Source organism: Microtus oregoni, unplaced genomic scaffold (genome assembly GCF_018167655.1).
Source record: "Microtus oregoni isolate MIOR12 unplaced genomic scaffold, Mior012 000003F_ref0000135, whole genome shotgun sequence".
Lineage (NCBI taxonomy): Eukaryota > Metazoa > Chordata > Mammalia > Rodentia > Cricetidae > Microtus > Microtus oregoni.
The window spans coordinates 22,243,439-22,260,300 of NW_024543062.1; the positions used below are offsets into that span (position 1 = coordinate 22,243,439).

The window sequence follows — 16,862 nt, forward strand, 5'->3', positions numbered from 1 at the left end:
CCTCAGTTTCCCAAGTGTTGGAATTAAAGGTGTGTGCCATAAACAGCTAATGCTCAACACAATGAGAGGTGACATGACGCCATCTTCACCATTCACAACACAGCACAGACTGGGGGTGGGGGACCTTACAGTCTGTGACTATAGCAATTGAGAGACTGAGGAAGGGTGACTGTGATTGTTCCAGGCTTCCTGGAACTCTCACAGCAGAATTTTAAAAATGTGACTAACAAAAGACACAAAAGAAATAAACTTAAGGCAAAAAGACAAAAACAGCCAGGTAGGAGGAGGCAGAGGCAGGCAGTGAGTTCAAGGCCAACCTGGTCTACAAGAGCTAGTTCCAGGACAAGCTCCAAAAGCTCCAGAGAAACCCTGTCTTGAAAAACAAAACAAAACAAAACAAACAAACAAACAAACAAAAAAGGCAGAAGCAGTAATAACAGCTATGACCAGGAGCAGGGAGTTAGCAGCATGCTGCTTCTACACAGTAACAACATGGCAGCTCAGTCACCTAGAACACAGTTCCAGGAGGTTCAACACCCTCTTCAGTCCTTGGTGTACATACATATGAACAGGGAAACAAATATATGAAAATGAATTTTTAAAAAGTAAAATAAATAAATGGGAGTGGGAGAGATGGAAAAGTCTATTGTTAAGAGTGCTTGCTATGAGACTATCTAAAAAACAAAGCAGAATTAAAAGTAGTGCACAAATTTAAAATCTCTCCATTCAAGGCCAGTGTAGCTTACAGAGTGAGTTCCAGATAGCCAAGGCTATACAGAGAAACACTGTCTCGGGGGTGGGGGTGGGGAATCAAAACAAAAATCCTCCAGCTCCGTGGAATCCGACACCCTTTTTTTGGCCTCTTCAAGTAACTGCGAGCATGCACCCACCCACCCTACACAATTTTGGGATCTGAAGAAATGGCTCAGAAGTTAGAGCCTTTTATTGCTCTTCTGAAAAGACTCAAGTTCAGTCCAGTCCTCCTCAGCACCCATGTTGGGCCGCTTATTATGAATGGGCAAATAAACATAAATGGCTTTAAAAAAAAAAACAAAAAAACAAAAAAACCAAACCAACCAAAAGCCCCTAAAACAAAAACATCCGAGTAATCCCCATGCCTCGTATAATTTCATTACAGAGAAAATCTAAACTGGGCCTAGTGCTGACCAAATGTAACTCTAGGACTTGGAAAGTAGAGACAGAAGGAACATAAGTTCAAAGTCATCTTAAACTTCAATGTTAGTTCAAAGCCAGTGTGGACTTCATGAGACTATCTCAAAAATTAAAAAGAAGAGTGTAGGAAAGTGGCTCCGTCTATAAAATAGCTGTTGTACAAACATTAGGACCTGATATCAGATCTATAGCACCATGGAAAAGGCTGTCTATAATCCTAGAAATGGAGCCAGGAGAATCTTTCGGGCTTGCTGGCTAGCCAGTGTAGCCAAATCAAGAATTCTAGATTCAATTAGAGACTGTCTCAAAAATATGGTGGTCATACACTTCGATTACATAATAAAGAAATCAAGTTCTGATTTAGCCAGATGTTTCCTCCCTTGTAGTTAGTGTGGAAGTTTGATTGAGAATGGTCCCATATGCTCATGTACTTAGATGCTTGGTCCCCAGTTGGTATTCAGTTTGGGATGAATTGGGAGGTAAGTCCTCATTCGAGAAATCTCACTGTTGTTGGACTTTGAGGGTTCAAAAGCCCAGCCTCAGAGTCAGTCAGTCTCAGTGTCTCCCCCCCACCTCTCTCTCTCCCTCTCCCTCCCTCCCTCTCCCTCCCTCCCTCCCTCCCTCCCTACCTCTCTCTCTCTCTGTGGCAACCTACATAAAGGACCTGGAGGAAGGAAGTTTTTGCTTTCTGCCTGCTTGCCATCACTCTTGGATAGCAAATTTTATCTGTCCTCTAGCTGAGGCATTCCCTGTCTAGTGTAAGAATCTACTTCTGGATTCCAACAGACTGAAGATCAGCTGCTCCAGGAGTCCTCTGGGGCTGCAAAGCCATCTGGTCTTGGGGATTAAACAACTAGCTTTTTCTTGGGAGACAGCCTTGTTGGACTACCTGGACCATAGTCTGTAAGTCACTCTAATGTCCTTCTGTGTGTGTGTGTGTGTCCTTTGCAAACAACCTAAGGTCAACAGCTACTGTCAGTGATCAAAATAAAATATAAAATAACAAACATGTGGATGTACGCAGACAGCACTTATTGTTACACTAGGTCAACATTTAATACGTTTTAGCACTCAAAATCTCAGTTAAGAAACTAAGAGGGCGGGAGGCAGAGGCAGGCGGATCTCTGTGAGTTCGAGACCAGCCTGGTCTACAAGAGCTAGTTCCAGGACAGGCTCCAAAGCTGCAAAGAAACCCTGTCTCGAAAAACCAAAAAAAAAAAAAAAAGAAAGAAAAAAGAAACTAAGAAGGGGTAATGAGATGGCTCAGAGGGAAAAGCACTTGCTGTGCCAAGTGTGCAGGGCTTAGTGAACACTTAAGTTCACATAATTGGATGGGAAGCAATCTGGAATTACATCTAGCACAGCAGAAAAACAAAGAAGATGCCTTGCCAAACCAAGTTTGACCTTGATTAAGGCATGTGCGTGTACACGTACGTATGTACACACACACACTCCACACACACATACACACACACTCACACACATCTCAGTAAACATTTTAAAGTGGTGGCTGGAGAGCTGGTTCAGTGTTATGAGAATGGTTACCCTTCCAGAGGACCTGGGTTAGATCCCCAGAACCCACATGACAGCTCACAACTATCTCAACTCCAGTCCCAAGAGGATCTGATGCCTTCTTCTGGCCTCTGCAGGTACTACATACACATAAGCACAAAGACATACATGTAGATAAAATATTCATACACATAAAATAAAAACAAAGGTTAAAAATTTAAAAGTAAAAGGTTATTCTTAATTGGAAACACCAATATTAATTCCTTTTTTGGGGGGGAGGGGTGTATTTTTCGAGACAGGGCTTCTCTGTGTATCCCTGGCTCTCTAGGAATTCACTCTGTGGACCAGACCTGCCTGTCTCTTCCTCCCAAGCGCTGGAATTAAAGGTGTGCACCATCACTGCCTATTTTCAGTATTAGTTTTCTAATCTAGTTTTTGTGGTATTTCCCAGTTTTATTCACTAAAAAGAGCAACAGGCAGTGACTTACTAGTGAACATACCTAATGACTAGGAATCAGGCCTGTACCTTAAATCCCAGCACTTAGGAGGTAGAGGAAAGTGGATTTCTGTGAGTTGGAGGATAGCCTGATCTACAGAGTGAGTTCCAGGACGGCAGGGGCTAAATGGTGAGACCCTGTCTTAGAAAAAGAGATAAACAAAAAACAAAACCACAACAATCAGGTTTCCAGGAGAAAGGCACAGGCAGGCTCGCCAGAGTTCTGTGAATTTCAGCTGCTGGGAGGCAATTGAGCATTTTAACCCTATAATGGGGTTGCGCTGGCTGAAGGGTCCCTCAGTCAAAGATGGGACAAGAACAAAAAAGTAACTGATATAAATATACATGTTTTCACGGATTTTTTTTGTTTCTGTTTTTTTTTTTTTTTTTTTTTTTTTTTTGAGACAGAGTTTCTCTGTGTAACAGCCTTAGCTGTTCTGGAACTCGCTCTCTAGTCCAGGCTGACCTTGAACTCACAGAAATCCACCTGCCTCTGCCTCCAGAGTGCTGGGATTAAAGGTGTGCGCCACCACTGCATGGTAGCAGAATATTTTTTAAATGAAAAAACAAAAACAGAAAAAGGACAGTTAGTCCAATAATAGGACTGCCAAAGGAGAATGAGTTACACGCTCTTAGAGAAACAGCAGTGAAGCTGCAAGGAGCACAGTGGGAAGCAGAACTGAGTGTGCCAATTCTTGTTTTTTTTGAAAACCGAAGGGAAAAGTTTTTCTGCATCCCTGTACCAAGTATCTGAGGCTAAAGACTTTACTGCCCAGGTTCGCAGAGAATGACTCCATCTAATAAGGAACAAGAATCCATATGCATTCAGAAGCCCCTATTGTGCACAACACCGATGGCTTCCTGGGAACTGGTTCTTACTTTGCACTACAAGTGGCAATCCAAAGTCATGCTGCAAACTACTGTACGCAGGTCAGAGCACTGGCATTTCTGCTAAGCAGCTCTCTCCTACATGCTTCAGATACACACTGAACCTTGAGAGCTAAGACTAGACTGAGTGATGTAAAGGACCAATCCACAGCTAATTAGAACAAGTGGGAATGCTTACAATGAGATGGGGTAGAGGGGACGGGGGGGGGGGGGGGGCTGAGTGTCAGACACTGACATGAAACATCTGATTCCTCCTTAAGGAAAGCACTGATTTTGCCAGTGACCAGAGAACTGGCACACTAAATTAATAGCAGTTTCAAATAAAAGCAGCAAGAAGAGAAGGGCAGGGAACTACAGAGATATAACATGCAGTAACCTGATGATATTATGATCCATTTCCAAAACAAGTCAGCTGTAGAAGTGCATGCCTGACTCAACCAGGACCAGTTGGATTACATATGTTAACAGGGAGCTATTATTTACAAATACATAAATTAAGGAAAGACAAAGGTGCCCTGGCTGCTTAAGGAAGTTGAATAAGCTTTAGAGTGTACAACACCTGAGTGATGGGGTGCCATGATGATGGCATTTATTTTTAATCTTCAGCAACAACAACAAAAAACTACATGTGTTTATGACAAAATTCTGTTACCAACAGAAACTGAACGAAGGATAAACACTAGTCCTTAATGACTTCCACCTCCATGACAACTCCTGTTCATCTCTGTCATCCTACCGGTTGGAGATGACCTTAACTTGGCTTCCTGGGCTATTCTGAAATTCAAGATCCTGCCTCAGCCCTGTGAGTGCCACATGTAACATCATGATACCACCAACACAATAATCCACACACAGTAATAACCCACAAACAAAATAATCTCTTCTAAAACTTCAATTATACTTCGGGTTGAAATTTTCAAAATTAATTCTTTGGGAAAAATTACCGAACAGGCTCATCAGTTCGGAGCATCTGATGCTCATACAGAGGATCAGGGTTCAGTTCCTTGTGTGCAAATGGCAGTTCACAACTGTCTGTGACAACAGTTCTAGGAGTTCTGTTGCCCTCTCTGGCTTCCATGCACCCATACAGTGCAAGTACAAACACAGTCAAAACATTCATATACATAAAACAAAATATATAAATATTTTGATGTGCATGAGTGTTTTTGCCTGATGTATGTCTGTGTACCCTGTGTATACCTGGTATGCATGGAAGCCAGAAGAGGGCATTAGATCCCTTGAGATCTAATTACAGGTAGTTTGTGAGGCAACATGTCAGTGCTGAGTATCAAACATGAGTTCACTGCAAGAGCAACAAGCAAGCACTCTTAACCAATGATTCAACTCTCCAGGCCTCAAAATACGTCTTTTTTTTTTTTTTTTTGGTTTTTCGAGACAGGGTTTCTCTGTGGTTTTGGAGCCTGTCCTGGAACTAGCTCTGTAGACCAGGCTGGTCTCGAACTCACAGAGATCCGCCTGCCTCTGCCTCCCGAGTGCTGGGATTAAAGGCGTGCGCCACCATCGCCCGGCAAAATACGTCTTTTAAAAAAAGGCCAGGTATGGTAGTGCATACCTTTAATCCTAACACTTGGGAGGCAGGTGGATTAATATGTGTCCAAGATACTGTGGCCAAACCTGATGACCCAAGTTTGATCCTCAGAACCCATAGGGTGGAATTCCTACAGGGTTTTTTTAACCTACAGACAGACAGACACACACACACACACACACACACACACAGAGAGAGAGAGAGAGAGAGAGAGAGAGAGAGAGAGAGACAGACAGACACACGGAGGGAGGGAGGGAGGAGGAGAGAGAGATTTTGCACATGATTATTATCGAATTCCTGTTCATCAAGACCTGAATGCTCATATTGGCCACCAAAAGTGAACACACACCCTATGAGGTTCAGGCAGAAACTCAGAGAAGCCAACTATTAGCCAGGCAATGATGGCATAGGCCTTTAATCCCAGCACTTGGGAGGCAAAGGCAGTACATCTCTGTGAGTCTGAGGCCAGGCTGGTCTATATAAAGCTTCTTCCAGGAAAGGAGAGTAAGGGCAGAGAAAACCTGTCTCAAACAACCACCACCACTCCCCCCCAAAAAAGAAAAAAGAAGCCAACTATTCTTTGCACACTGGTGCTTAATACATGCAGCATGCAGACTACAAGCAAACACAGGCAGGGTTATTCTCACCTTTACCTGCTCTATATGTCTTGGCTTGGTTCACTGGCATGGGCGTCATAGGTATTGGGTATAAAGGCTTGAACGGATTGAAAACACAGCATTAGAATCATGATAACAATGTATTTTATCACTGTCTTTTAATGTGATCTTGCCTGTATTTTCCTGACTCCTTATGAGTTATCCAAAATTAAAATAATACAACTAAAAAGAGTAATTCTAGTATAATAGTAAATGCGAGCCATTTTTCTGTAAATAAATCCTTAGACTCAGATTCACATGCTAATGATACACCAAATTCCTACCCACCCCTCTGTAGCCCTATCTGCCAACAGGTGTCCACTTAGTGCAGATCTAGGATATGCATGTGAAACACAAACTATGGTGACCCAACAAATTCTAACCCATGGGACTTACCTGCACGCCTGGGCTCACTGGTACCGGATACATCATATTTGGTGCAAAACAAACAGGCTGTGTATACACTGGAGCTGGCTGCTGATGACCCACCATTGATGGGCTCGGCTGTGCTTGTGGCCGAGGTGACGTTGGGGTAGTAGAAGGTTTTGGCTACCAAAACAGAAATAAAATTCAACTATTTCACAGTGAAAGTAACTAGGAATGCAATCTTTAGAACAATTTCCCCAATCTTTCTATTGATTTGTTTCTAACCAGTACCTTTTATTCAAAAGACAAAACGAAACAACCCGGAGTCTAGCATGTAAGAAGTTGATTCAATATCCAGGGGGTAGGCCGCAGACATTGCTCAGAAGTAGAGGACTGGCATAAGCGTGGTATATTCCCCAGAAACATCACCATCACTATCCTCTCTCCCACTCCTCCTCCCACAAATCTCTATATAAAGAGTGTGTATGCGTGAGACAAATTTTTATTTTCATTCTTTGAGACAAGAGTTTCTCTGTGTAACTCTGGCTGTTCTGGGATTCATTCTTTAGGCCAGACTGGACTTGAACTCAGATATCCACCCACATCTCTTCTTCCCAAATGCTGGAGTTAATGGTGTGCACTATCATGGCTCGCTACACACACACACACACACACACACACACACACACACACGGAGGGAGGGAGGGAGGGAGGGAGGGAGGGAGGGAGGGAGATGTAATTTTACAAGGAACCAGAAAAGGTCTATCCATTTTTTTAGTCTTTTCATTTTTGTGTTTTTGGACAGGACCTCACTGCGTGGCCCACACTAGCCACACTCATGATCCTTCAGCTCCAGTCTCCTGACAGTTGGGATTGGCAGGCTTGCTTTACCACACCTCCCTAAGGAAATGAGTGGAACAATAGGCATCTTTGAGTCTGGCAGCCTCACTCATCATCAACCTTACGTTCTCAGCTGGTCTTTACATTCACCATTCTAATGGCTGCACAATACAGTGACAACCCACAAGGAAAACAATTTGTCTTTGGTATCCCACAGCTGGGTTTAGTTAAATGGGAGCACAGGAGAAAAACCATGCCTGATCACAATGAAATCTCTTCAGAAATGATCTACAAATGGCCATAAATTTACCTGAGAAAAAGAACGCGGGTTGAACTCCTTTGCATTGGGATTCAATGTTGATTTTCTAACTTGCCTAAATGAGGAAAGAGAAAAACAGCCAGTGAAGCCTGCATTGAATCCATGTTTTCTTCAATTCTACCACACTGGTCAGGTTTCCCTGAATTGCTGACATAGTTAAGATAAAGGACTCTGTACAGCGCTGTGGGTCTCCCTCACTGACACTCACCTGCTCTTCAGTTTGACAGACACTAGTGGAACAAGAACAAACAATCAACGAAACCACACCCTCAAAGGCAATTAGGAATATTTCAACTGCAAAGACAGTAACCCCAAAGAAAACACCCTTTAAAAAGGTGTCTAATGGGGCTACTCTTGCACAGGACTGGGGTTCAATCCACCCATCCGTAACTACAATTCCAGAACATCTGACACCATCTTCTGGCCTCTGAAGGTACCGTGTGCATGTAGTGTTCAGATGGACATGCAAGCAAAACACTCACACACATAAAATAAAAAACCCAATGCTTAATACATGATTCCACAGCATTTCTAACTCCTGTTTTTAAACATAGGGCTTTCAATGTAGCCCAGGTTGGCCTCCAACTTGGGACCCACTGCCTCAGCATCCCAACTGCTGTGCTAAGAAAGTCTGTGCCACCATGTGCCACACATACAATAACTTTTAGCTGTGTCGAGATTTTTGTTTGTTTTTGTGGGACAGGTTTCTCTGTAGCTTTGGAGCCTGTTCTGTAATTTCTTCTGTAGATCAGGCTAGCCTCAAACTCACAGAGATCCCTGTCTCTACCTTCTGAGTGCTGGGATTAAAGGTATGCACCACCACTGCCCAGCAAAGGATTTCTTTTTCCTTTTGGTTTTTCAAGACAGGGTTTCTCGGGGGCTGGAGAGATGGCTCAGAGGTTAAGAGCACTGACTGCTCTTCTAGAGGTCCTGCGTTCAATTCCCAGCAACCACATGGTGGCTCACAACCATCTATAGTGAGATCTGGTGCCCTCTTCTGGTATTCAGGTAGAATACTGTACACATAAACAAACAAATAAATAAATAAAAGGGGGGAAAGAAAGACGGGGTTTCTTTGTGTAACAGTTTCAGGTATCCTGGAACTAGCTCTGTAGACCACGGTGGCCTTGAACTCACAGAAATCTGACACCTCTGCCTCCCCCCTCCCCTGCCCCCATGATGGAACTAAAGGTGTGTGCCACCACCGCCCAATTTGTGTCAATATTTTTTTAATTACACACCTTGGGAAAAGCCATTGCTCTAATAATTTATTTTAACTGCATATCAAACATGAACAGTTAATCAACAACCTGCCGTTCTAAAAGTTCAAATACAATTAGGTTTTTTGTTTTCCAGAACACAAAAAGCCCACTAGGTCTATTAAATTGTTTTTAATATGCCAGATGCATAGAATTAAGTTTTATAAAGAAATGTATACTAAATAAACATTTGTTTCTGACAGAAAATGCCTTGCAAGCATGGATACCAGTGCTGTACTCCCTTTCTCACCAAGGGCAGCAAACAGTTCTTGCAGATAGCAGAGTTAGGCACAACTAGAGTCCCAAATAGGGCTTTCCAACTTTAACTTTGAATTTCTATGTCTCTACAGAAGTAGCTTTTCTCACCCCACACAGTTGGGTGCAAATTAGAATGCTAAGAATTCAATGATGAGATTCAGTGAGGATTTACTAAGCCAGCTCTTAGTAACAACTACTTTGAAAATTCTGTCAGCTTGCAGACAACTGTAAGTGGAAGGAGAAATCCCTTAAGTCAAGATTTACTTGGAGAGAGGATGTGCTAAATCCCAGGTTACTCACTCAGTTGCATCTTTTTTCTCTTCTCGGTCATCCTTCTCTTGTTTGCAGGCTGGACTAGAAGTCTGCACCCCTTGGGATGTGACCTCAGGCCCCCTCTTATGCTCTGTGTTACTAAGTACAGAAGGGGAGATGCTAGGGCTGTTGGTCTTGCTGCTGCCACTGGTACAGTTGCTGCTGCTGTTGTCAATGAAAGCATCCTTAGCACTTGCTTCAATTTTGTCTTTAATCAAATCTCGTGACTTTTCTCCCTCTCTATTTTTGCTTAGAAGTTGATCCATAGATTCAGATGTAGAACTTGGCTGTAACTAAATAAAAGAAATAATTTCCTGTGAGTATAAGCAAAGCAGTATCTGAAGAAGAGAATGAAATGCTTTGAATAAGGCTTTTTGTTCTTATTTTCAGAAGATGGCCTTTTGCTTTTTGAGACCAGGTCTCTCTACATAGCCCTAGTTGTTCTGGAACTCTGTAGATCAGATGGCTTGCTTCATACTCAATGAGACCTGCCTTCCTCTGCCTTCTGAGTGTTGGAAGTAAAGGCCACCAAGCCTGGTTCAGAATACAGCTTTTTAAAAGCATCAATAACAGAATGATATAACACAACTTTAGTAATCAGAACCCAAAACTTAAGAGTTAATTATGAGCTGGGCTGAGCATAGTGACATAAACCTTTTGTTTGTTTTGTTTTTTTATGTATACAATATTCTGTCTATGTGTATTCCTGCAGGCCAGAAGAGGGCACAAGATCCCATTACAGATGGTTGTGAGCCACCATGTGGTTGCTGGGAATTGAACTCAGGACCTTTGGAAGAGCAGGCAATGCTCTTAACCTCTGAGCCATCTCTCCAGCCCTGTTTGTTTGTTTTGTTTTTGTTTTTTGAGACAAAGTTTCTCTGTAGCTTTGGAGTCTGTCTTGGAACTAGCTCTTGTAGACCAGGCTGGTCTTGAACTCACAGAGATCTGCCTGCCTCTGCCTCCCTAGGACTGGTATTAAAGGTGTGCGCCACCACTGCCCCTGAGTGACATAGCACTCAGGAAGCAGAAGCAGGTTTGGGAATTTTAGGCTTACACAGTGAGTTCTTAGTCTACATAGTAAACTCCAGGACAGCAGGGCTATGTAGAGAGATCATGTCCTAACCCTCCACACATATTAGCTGAGTATGGTGGCTCATGCCTATAATTTCAGAACTTGGGAGGCAGAGGCAGGCAGATCTCTGAATTTGAGGTCAGCCTGGTGTATAGAGCGAGATCCAGGACAGTCAGGATTATTCTGAGAAAACCATGTCTTCAAAAACAAACAAAAAGATTAATTTACTTATTTAATGCAGGGGGAGTTATCAGAGGACAACTTCTAGAAGTCAGTTCCCTCCTCCCATCATGTGGATCCTAGAAATTGAACTGAGATCACCAGACTTGGTGGAAGGTTCCTTAATTCCATAAGGCTACTCTAAAGTTTTAAAGTTCGGTCAAGGATAAACAGCAATAATGTAAACAAGAAAAACAAAACAAAAAACAAAAAAAGGAGGATAGTCAACATCATTAGCCATAAAAAAGCTCTGAATAGCAAAACTACAGTGAGACACCACTCCATATCCATAGATGACATAGACCACAATCAAAAACATGAACTCCAGCACCTAAAAGAGGAGAAACGGCTGCCCCGCACATGGCCAGATAACACACACCTGCGATACTGGCACTTGAAAGGCTGAGGCAGGAGACTGAGTATTTCGGGGAGCTGGTTCCTGTCTCAAAACCAAACCCAAAATAAAAATAAAAGGGATTTTCTGGCTGCTGCTAATGGAGTGTACAATAGTGACCGTGTACCTGCCATGGTAAAATGACTGGTAACTTTACTCACTACCACAGGACACAGAGTTCTCAATCCTAGAAAAATGATAACGTATATTCATAAGAAACCATACTTCAATGTTCACGGTAGCATTTCTCATCCTTGTAAGAAAGTAAGAAAAACCCATAGCCACTGAGCATTATTCACAACAAAACAAAGCAGTGCTGTACATGCCAACATGCACTGTGTGTCTCAAACAACCAATCATTAAATAGACTAATAAAACGGGCTGTTCTCAAAAGATTTAATACAAATGTTCAAGATCACCAGCTATGAAAGAAATCTGAATTAAGAAAGACAGATGAGTCATTAAAAGTGTGAAGTCGTCCTGAAGAGGACCCAGTTTAGTTGCGTGCTGCACACAACACCTGTGACTTCAGTACCGAGGGACCGAAAGCCTCTGACCTCCCCAGTTACACACAATTAAATTAAATTTAAAGAAAAAGATTTTTGTTTGTCTAGAGTCTCAATATGCAGTTCTGGTTGTTCTGAATCTCACTTTTAGACCAGGATAGCCTAAAATTCAGAGATCTGCCTCTAGAGTGCTAAGATTAAGACATGTGCCACTAGGTCCAACTAAAAACAAAACAACATGAAAATTTAAATATACACACTCTATCTTAACCCAGTCAGAATGGCAGAAACAAATAGCAAATGCTGGTGAGGTTGTGGGAAAAGCAGAATCCTTACACTATGCTGGTGGGAACATAAACTAGTCCAATCTCCAAGACTGAAATATATAGTGGGGCTGGAGGGCTGGCTCAGTGGTTAAGAGTATCTCTGAATTTGAGGCCATCCTGGTCTAAAAGTGAGATTCAGGACACCCAGAGCTGTATGGACCCCAGAACCCATACCAGGAAGCTTTCAACCAGCTCTAGAAGATTATCACACTCTTGGACTTTAGGGGCACCTGCATTCGTGAGTTCCAGCACACAGACAGATACACATACACAATTAAAAATAATAAACACCAACTGTATAGAACTATCAAAGGTTAAAGGTTACATTTTAAATGTAACTTGGTTTCTGTAAGTTTTGTGTGGGAGAATGAAAAAGTCACGAAATGCTCTGGATACACTAGGAAAGCTTGACTTAGGGTAAGAAGAAATTACATTACAGGAAGACTCTCGCCATTGGGGCTGGATGTGGAGCACAGTGGTTACAGCCCTGGGTTCAAATCTCAGCACCAGCAATATGAATGAACAAGTGAATGAATTTTACACAATTACTATACTTGTTCACAAAGTAGATCTGAACCAGCTCAGAACACCAGGAGCATTATAACTTCCATGCACACCAGAAGTATTGACATACCCTTACTCTCAACTACAAACCTACTGAGGCAGTCACTCAGACAGACACCAAAGCAGTGAGCTTTAGCGTGTTGTTTTGCACTGTAAGATAATATTCTTTCATTTGTTACCTGTAGCCTTAAAAACAAAACAAAACAAAAAAACTTGTGATTTAAGTTACTGCACTTAGAACAAAGACATCTTTAAGAGTAATTGTCAAGGGACTAGTGAGATGGCTCAGTGGTTAACAATGCTTACTGCTCTTTCACAGGATCCAAGTTCAACTTCTAACACCCATATCAGGCACCTCACCATCACCTTAACCCAAGTTCCAAGTGCGGACAACCTCTTCTGGCCTCATAGGACTCCTGAACTTACCCACCAAGAGACAGACAGAAAGACAGACACTTGCTCTCTGTCTTTCTCTTAAAATAAATCCGGTGGAGCTGGGCGGTGGTGGCGCACGCCTTTAATCCCAGCACTTGGGAGGCAGAGGCAGGAAGATCTTTGTGAGTTCGGGGCCAGCTTGGTCTACAAGAGCTAGTTCCAGGACAAAGAATCCCTGTCTTGAAAAACAAACAAACAAGTAAACAAACAAACAAAATCCAGTGGGCTGGAAAAATACATTAGCAGTTAAGAGTTCAGTTCCCAGCACTTATATGATGGCTTATGGTCACCTGCAACTCTATCTCCAGGCAATCTGTAGCTTATTCTGGTCTCCAAGGACAGTAAAAATGCTCGTGGCCCACATATATAATGCAAATACTCATATGCATAAAAATCTTTACAAAAAAGTTTAATTTTCTGCACATGTGACTTAAGGCTGATTGTGTGTGTGTGTGTGTGTGTGTGTGTGTGTGTGTTAAAACTGTATTTTGTGAACTGGTCATATAAAAATTACTATTTTCTTTTTTAATTCTAACCAATCAGTTGATAGGAAACTTACCCTAAAATCATTCTTAAACTTCTTTAAATCATCAATCTGTTTTCTATGTTCAGAAACAACTGGTGACATACCTGTAAAACCAAAACCTGTTAGATTCCAATTTACTTCTGACCTTAAACTTAAAATTCTGTTTGTATGGGATATTAGAAATAGAGTACAGAGGCTAGATGTGGCAGCACACTCCTTTAATGCCTTTAATCCCATGTGGGGTAAGAGAGATAAGTAAGAAATGAGAACAGCTCTATCACCGGAAGACTAATGGATATTTCAAATACCCATTCCGCTTGGTATCTAATAGCACGTACATTACATATAAACAAATTTTAGAAGGAGGGCACTCAGTATGGAGCATGAAATTAGTTAGATAAACACTGTTCTATCTCTGTAATTACACCTAAAAAATTTAACAAACTCTAACCTTTGTTTTCAACTTTTGAAAAGCTAGGTGATGTTTCATTTGCTTTAATAGTTTCCTTATTCCCTGCAGGAGAGTTCTGCCTCTGATCTTGAAGCCTGGACTCTTTAGCTAGAAAACAAGTTAAAAAAGAAAACATCATCAGGCAGACGTTAGGAAAACATCATGAGAAAACGCCAAATACTTGCAATTTTCTGGTTTGGGAAAAAAAATAGTTTCATTTAAACAAAGGGTTTTCCCTGTTAATCATCACACCAAAACTCAGCAAGCATGTTCATACAACAGGCATGTCACACCAGAGCAAGTCAGAACCTCTGATATCAGACATTAAATAATATAACTATATAAATGGGACAGTACTATCATAGATAGCTATCTTGCTTCCAAAAAACACCACTGTATATTCAGAAGCTCTTGATCATACGGTGTTAGAATAGGAAAAGACCTTCATTTCGTACCCTCAATAGATGGGGTCAGAGCTCTGTTGGATGCAGGGCTGGCAGGAGTAGGAGATGCAGCTGGAACAGGCATGGAAACTGCTTCAGTAGGGATGATACCAGCTTGGGGAGAAGCAAGCACAGGCCCACTGGGAGTGTTTCCAATACTGTTCTGCCTGGGAGACCTGGGTCTGTGAGTTTTTGGAGATAACCTTGGAACTAAAAGCAAAGAGATATTCATTAAATTCTCAGAAATCACTAATACCTAAGTACTGATGTGGTTTTTCCCTCCTAACTAAACTTTCAAGTACTTTAAGTACAGCTCAACACCAGAGTTCAGTGGCAAGCCAAATTACACCAAGGGGAAAACATAGTACTAAGTTACTTGTTAAGGTGAGAGAGAGAGACCCCTATTTCTACCTGCCTCTTCCCATCAACACAGTAAGTAAAATCCCTTTGGTAGATGTTGCCCAGACTATGTGCTCTTTCCTGCAACATCAAGATCCAGTGCCAATGCTGAGGGAAATTAGGACACAAAGCATAAAGGGTATCTAATACAGAAATAATGAATGACTTCAAAATAACTGCTTATTTACAGAGTTCAGACTCAAGAGACTAATGAAAATGGTTCAGTTTGCATTACTTTGGTGACTTCTTTGTGAAGTCACAAGCATCACAGAAGTATTCACTACTCTAACATGATTCTCAGTGTATCCCTTGCAGCTGTCACTCCTCTCTTACTTCAAATTAGGTTGATACTCTCAAACTCAATTCCAGACCATCCAATTAATGCCAAAGGAGTAGAACAGCTCAAGATTCTTCTCTCATCTACTATTTTCTTTTCAGTTTTCAGTTAAGGTCAAGGGAAACAGCAATAAAGAATTTATAGGGCAATTACTACGACTGCACACTATACAAGGCTGTAGCAAAAAAACAAACAAAAATATCAAACCAAACAAACAAAAAAACCAGACACTTAACAGTACTGGGCTTTTGTTTAATCTTAAAACCCTCCTTCTGGCAAAGGTCTATGGGCTAATTAAGAAAAGGACAAAGAGAAGAGCCGGCACAGGCTCTGGCTCTGCAGCCCTGGGAGAACACTAGGGACTGACCAACACAAGAGTCGAAGCAGTCTGGGCCAAACTACATCTGCTGCTCAAATGAACCTGATCATTAGAGCTACTGACAGTCAGTCTCTTCTCAGGCTACTCATCAAAGATGAACTTCCTGCTGTGTAGACTAGTCCTTGAAGATCACCAGGTGAGTATCTGCTTATTCCACATGCAGATGCCATGGAAACATGCTGAAAACTGAATACAGGGACAGAGCTGCAGAATGATGGGACAGTTCCTTCAACTAGTGTCATGAACATCTGTGATATTTTATAACCGGCAACTCCTACTTATGCCACCATATTTAACGTGACTCTGTACTTCCTTTCAAATCTTCCGCTCAGCTCTACTGTACATAGACTATAATGACAGAACTCATCACTGTCATGTATCATATTGACAGTGTCATACCTACCCCCACTGACAACTGAGGACCACGTTCCCCCTGCAGGACTGGTCCTTGCCACTGGAGGAGCAGCTGCTTCACTTGGGGGATTGTGGGATACAAATTCTAGGCCGCTAGACATGGAGCCTCTCCCAGCAGAGACTCTGTGATTCCGAGGGTGCCGCTGTGCCTTTGGAGACATCCTTGGAGGGCCTGAGGAAGACACGATGGACATCGTGTAAGTCCTGCAGTGTTCACCTTACTGTTTTTTTGCTAAATACAGACATATACTCTTACTTCCCTAACAGATTTTCATTGTTTAAAAAATGAAAATATGAAATAAAATAAACCACAATGTTCTGATTTTTGGCCACACTAAAAATTATTTTGTGGGATGTCAGTTATCTAAGTACATTTTATTTTCCCCTTTTAAGGTTTATTTTTACTTTTAACTATGTTGTGTATGTGTCTATGTGAGGGTATGTGTACATTGAGTTCAGGTGTTGAGCCACCTGATAAGGGTGCTAGGAACTGAACTTAGGGCCTCTGGAAAAGCAGAAGCTCTCTAACAGCTGACCCATCTTTCCAGCCTTTATTTTTAAAGTAACGGGAGATAAATCAAACAATACAGCATACCTGTATAACTACACTTTGTATATAAAAATAAGTTTTACTAAAGTTTTAATAGGAATTACAGCTGCATGGTAAGGTATTCTTACTTTACCTTTCTACATGATTTTACTACATCCAAAATGAGACAAAAAATTGGTTTTATAGTGTTAGGGACCCCATCCTTGTTAGGACAGCATT

The 16,862-nt window shown here is 41.8% G+C and overlaps 1 protein-coding gene across 9 annotated transcripts in view; it reads right to left on the reverse strand.

The window, feature by feature from the left end:
• Atxn2 (ataxin 2) overlaps positions 1 to 16,862 on the reverse strand; it is a 92,297-nt gene that overhangs the window by 18,392 nt on the left and 57,043 nt on the right. For 6 of the 9 annotated variants that reach the window (XM_041648272.1, XM_041648273.1, XM_041648267.1 and 3 more), the window contains 8 exons: positions 16,083 to 16,265; positions 14,577 to 14,774; positions 14,122 to 14,229; positions 13,704 to 13,774; positions 9,617 to 9,921; positions 7,791 to 7,854; positions 6,671 to 6,823; positions 6,266 to 6,332 (listed from right to left, as the gene is read on the reverse strand). In XM_041648272.1, the coding sequence (XP_041504206.1) occupies positions 6,266 to 6,332; positions 6,671 to 6,823; positions 7,791 to 7,854; positions 9,617 to 9,921; positions 13,704 to 13,774; positions 14,122 to 14,229; positions 14,577 to 14,774; positions 16,083 to 16,265 (1,149 nt within the window). The remainder of the gene's footprint in view (positions 1 to 6,265; positions 6,333 to 6,670; positions 6,824 to 7,790; positions 7,855 to 9,616; positions 9,922 to 13,703; positions 13,775 to 14,121; positions 14,230 to 14,576; positions 14,775 to 16,082; positions 16,266 to 16,862) is intronic. The other 3 variants (XM_041648271.1, XM_041648268.1, XM_041648266.1) reach the window with 1 other exon arrangement.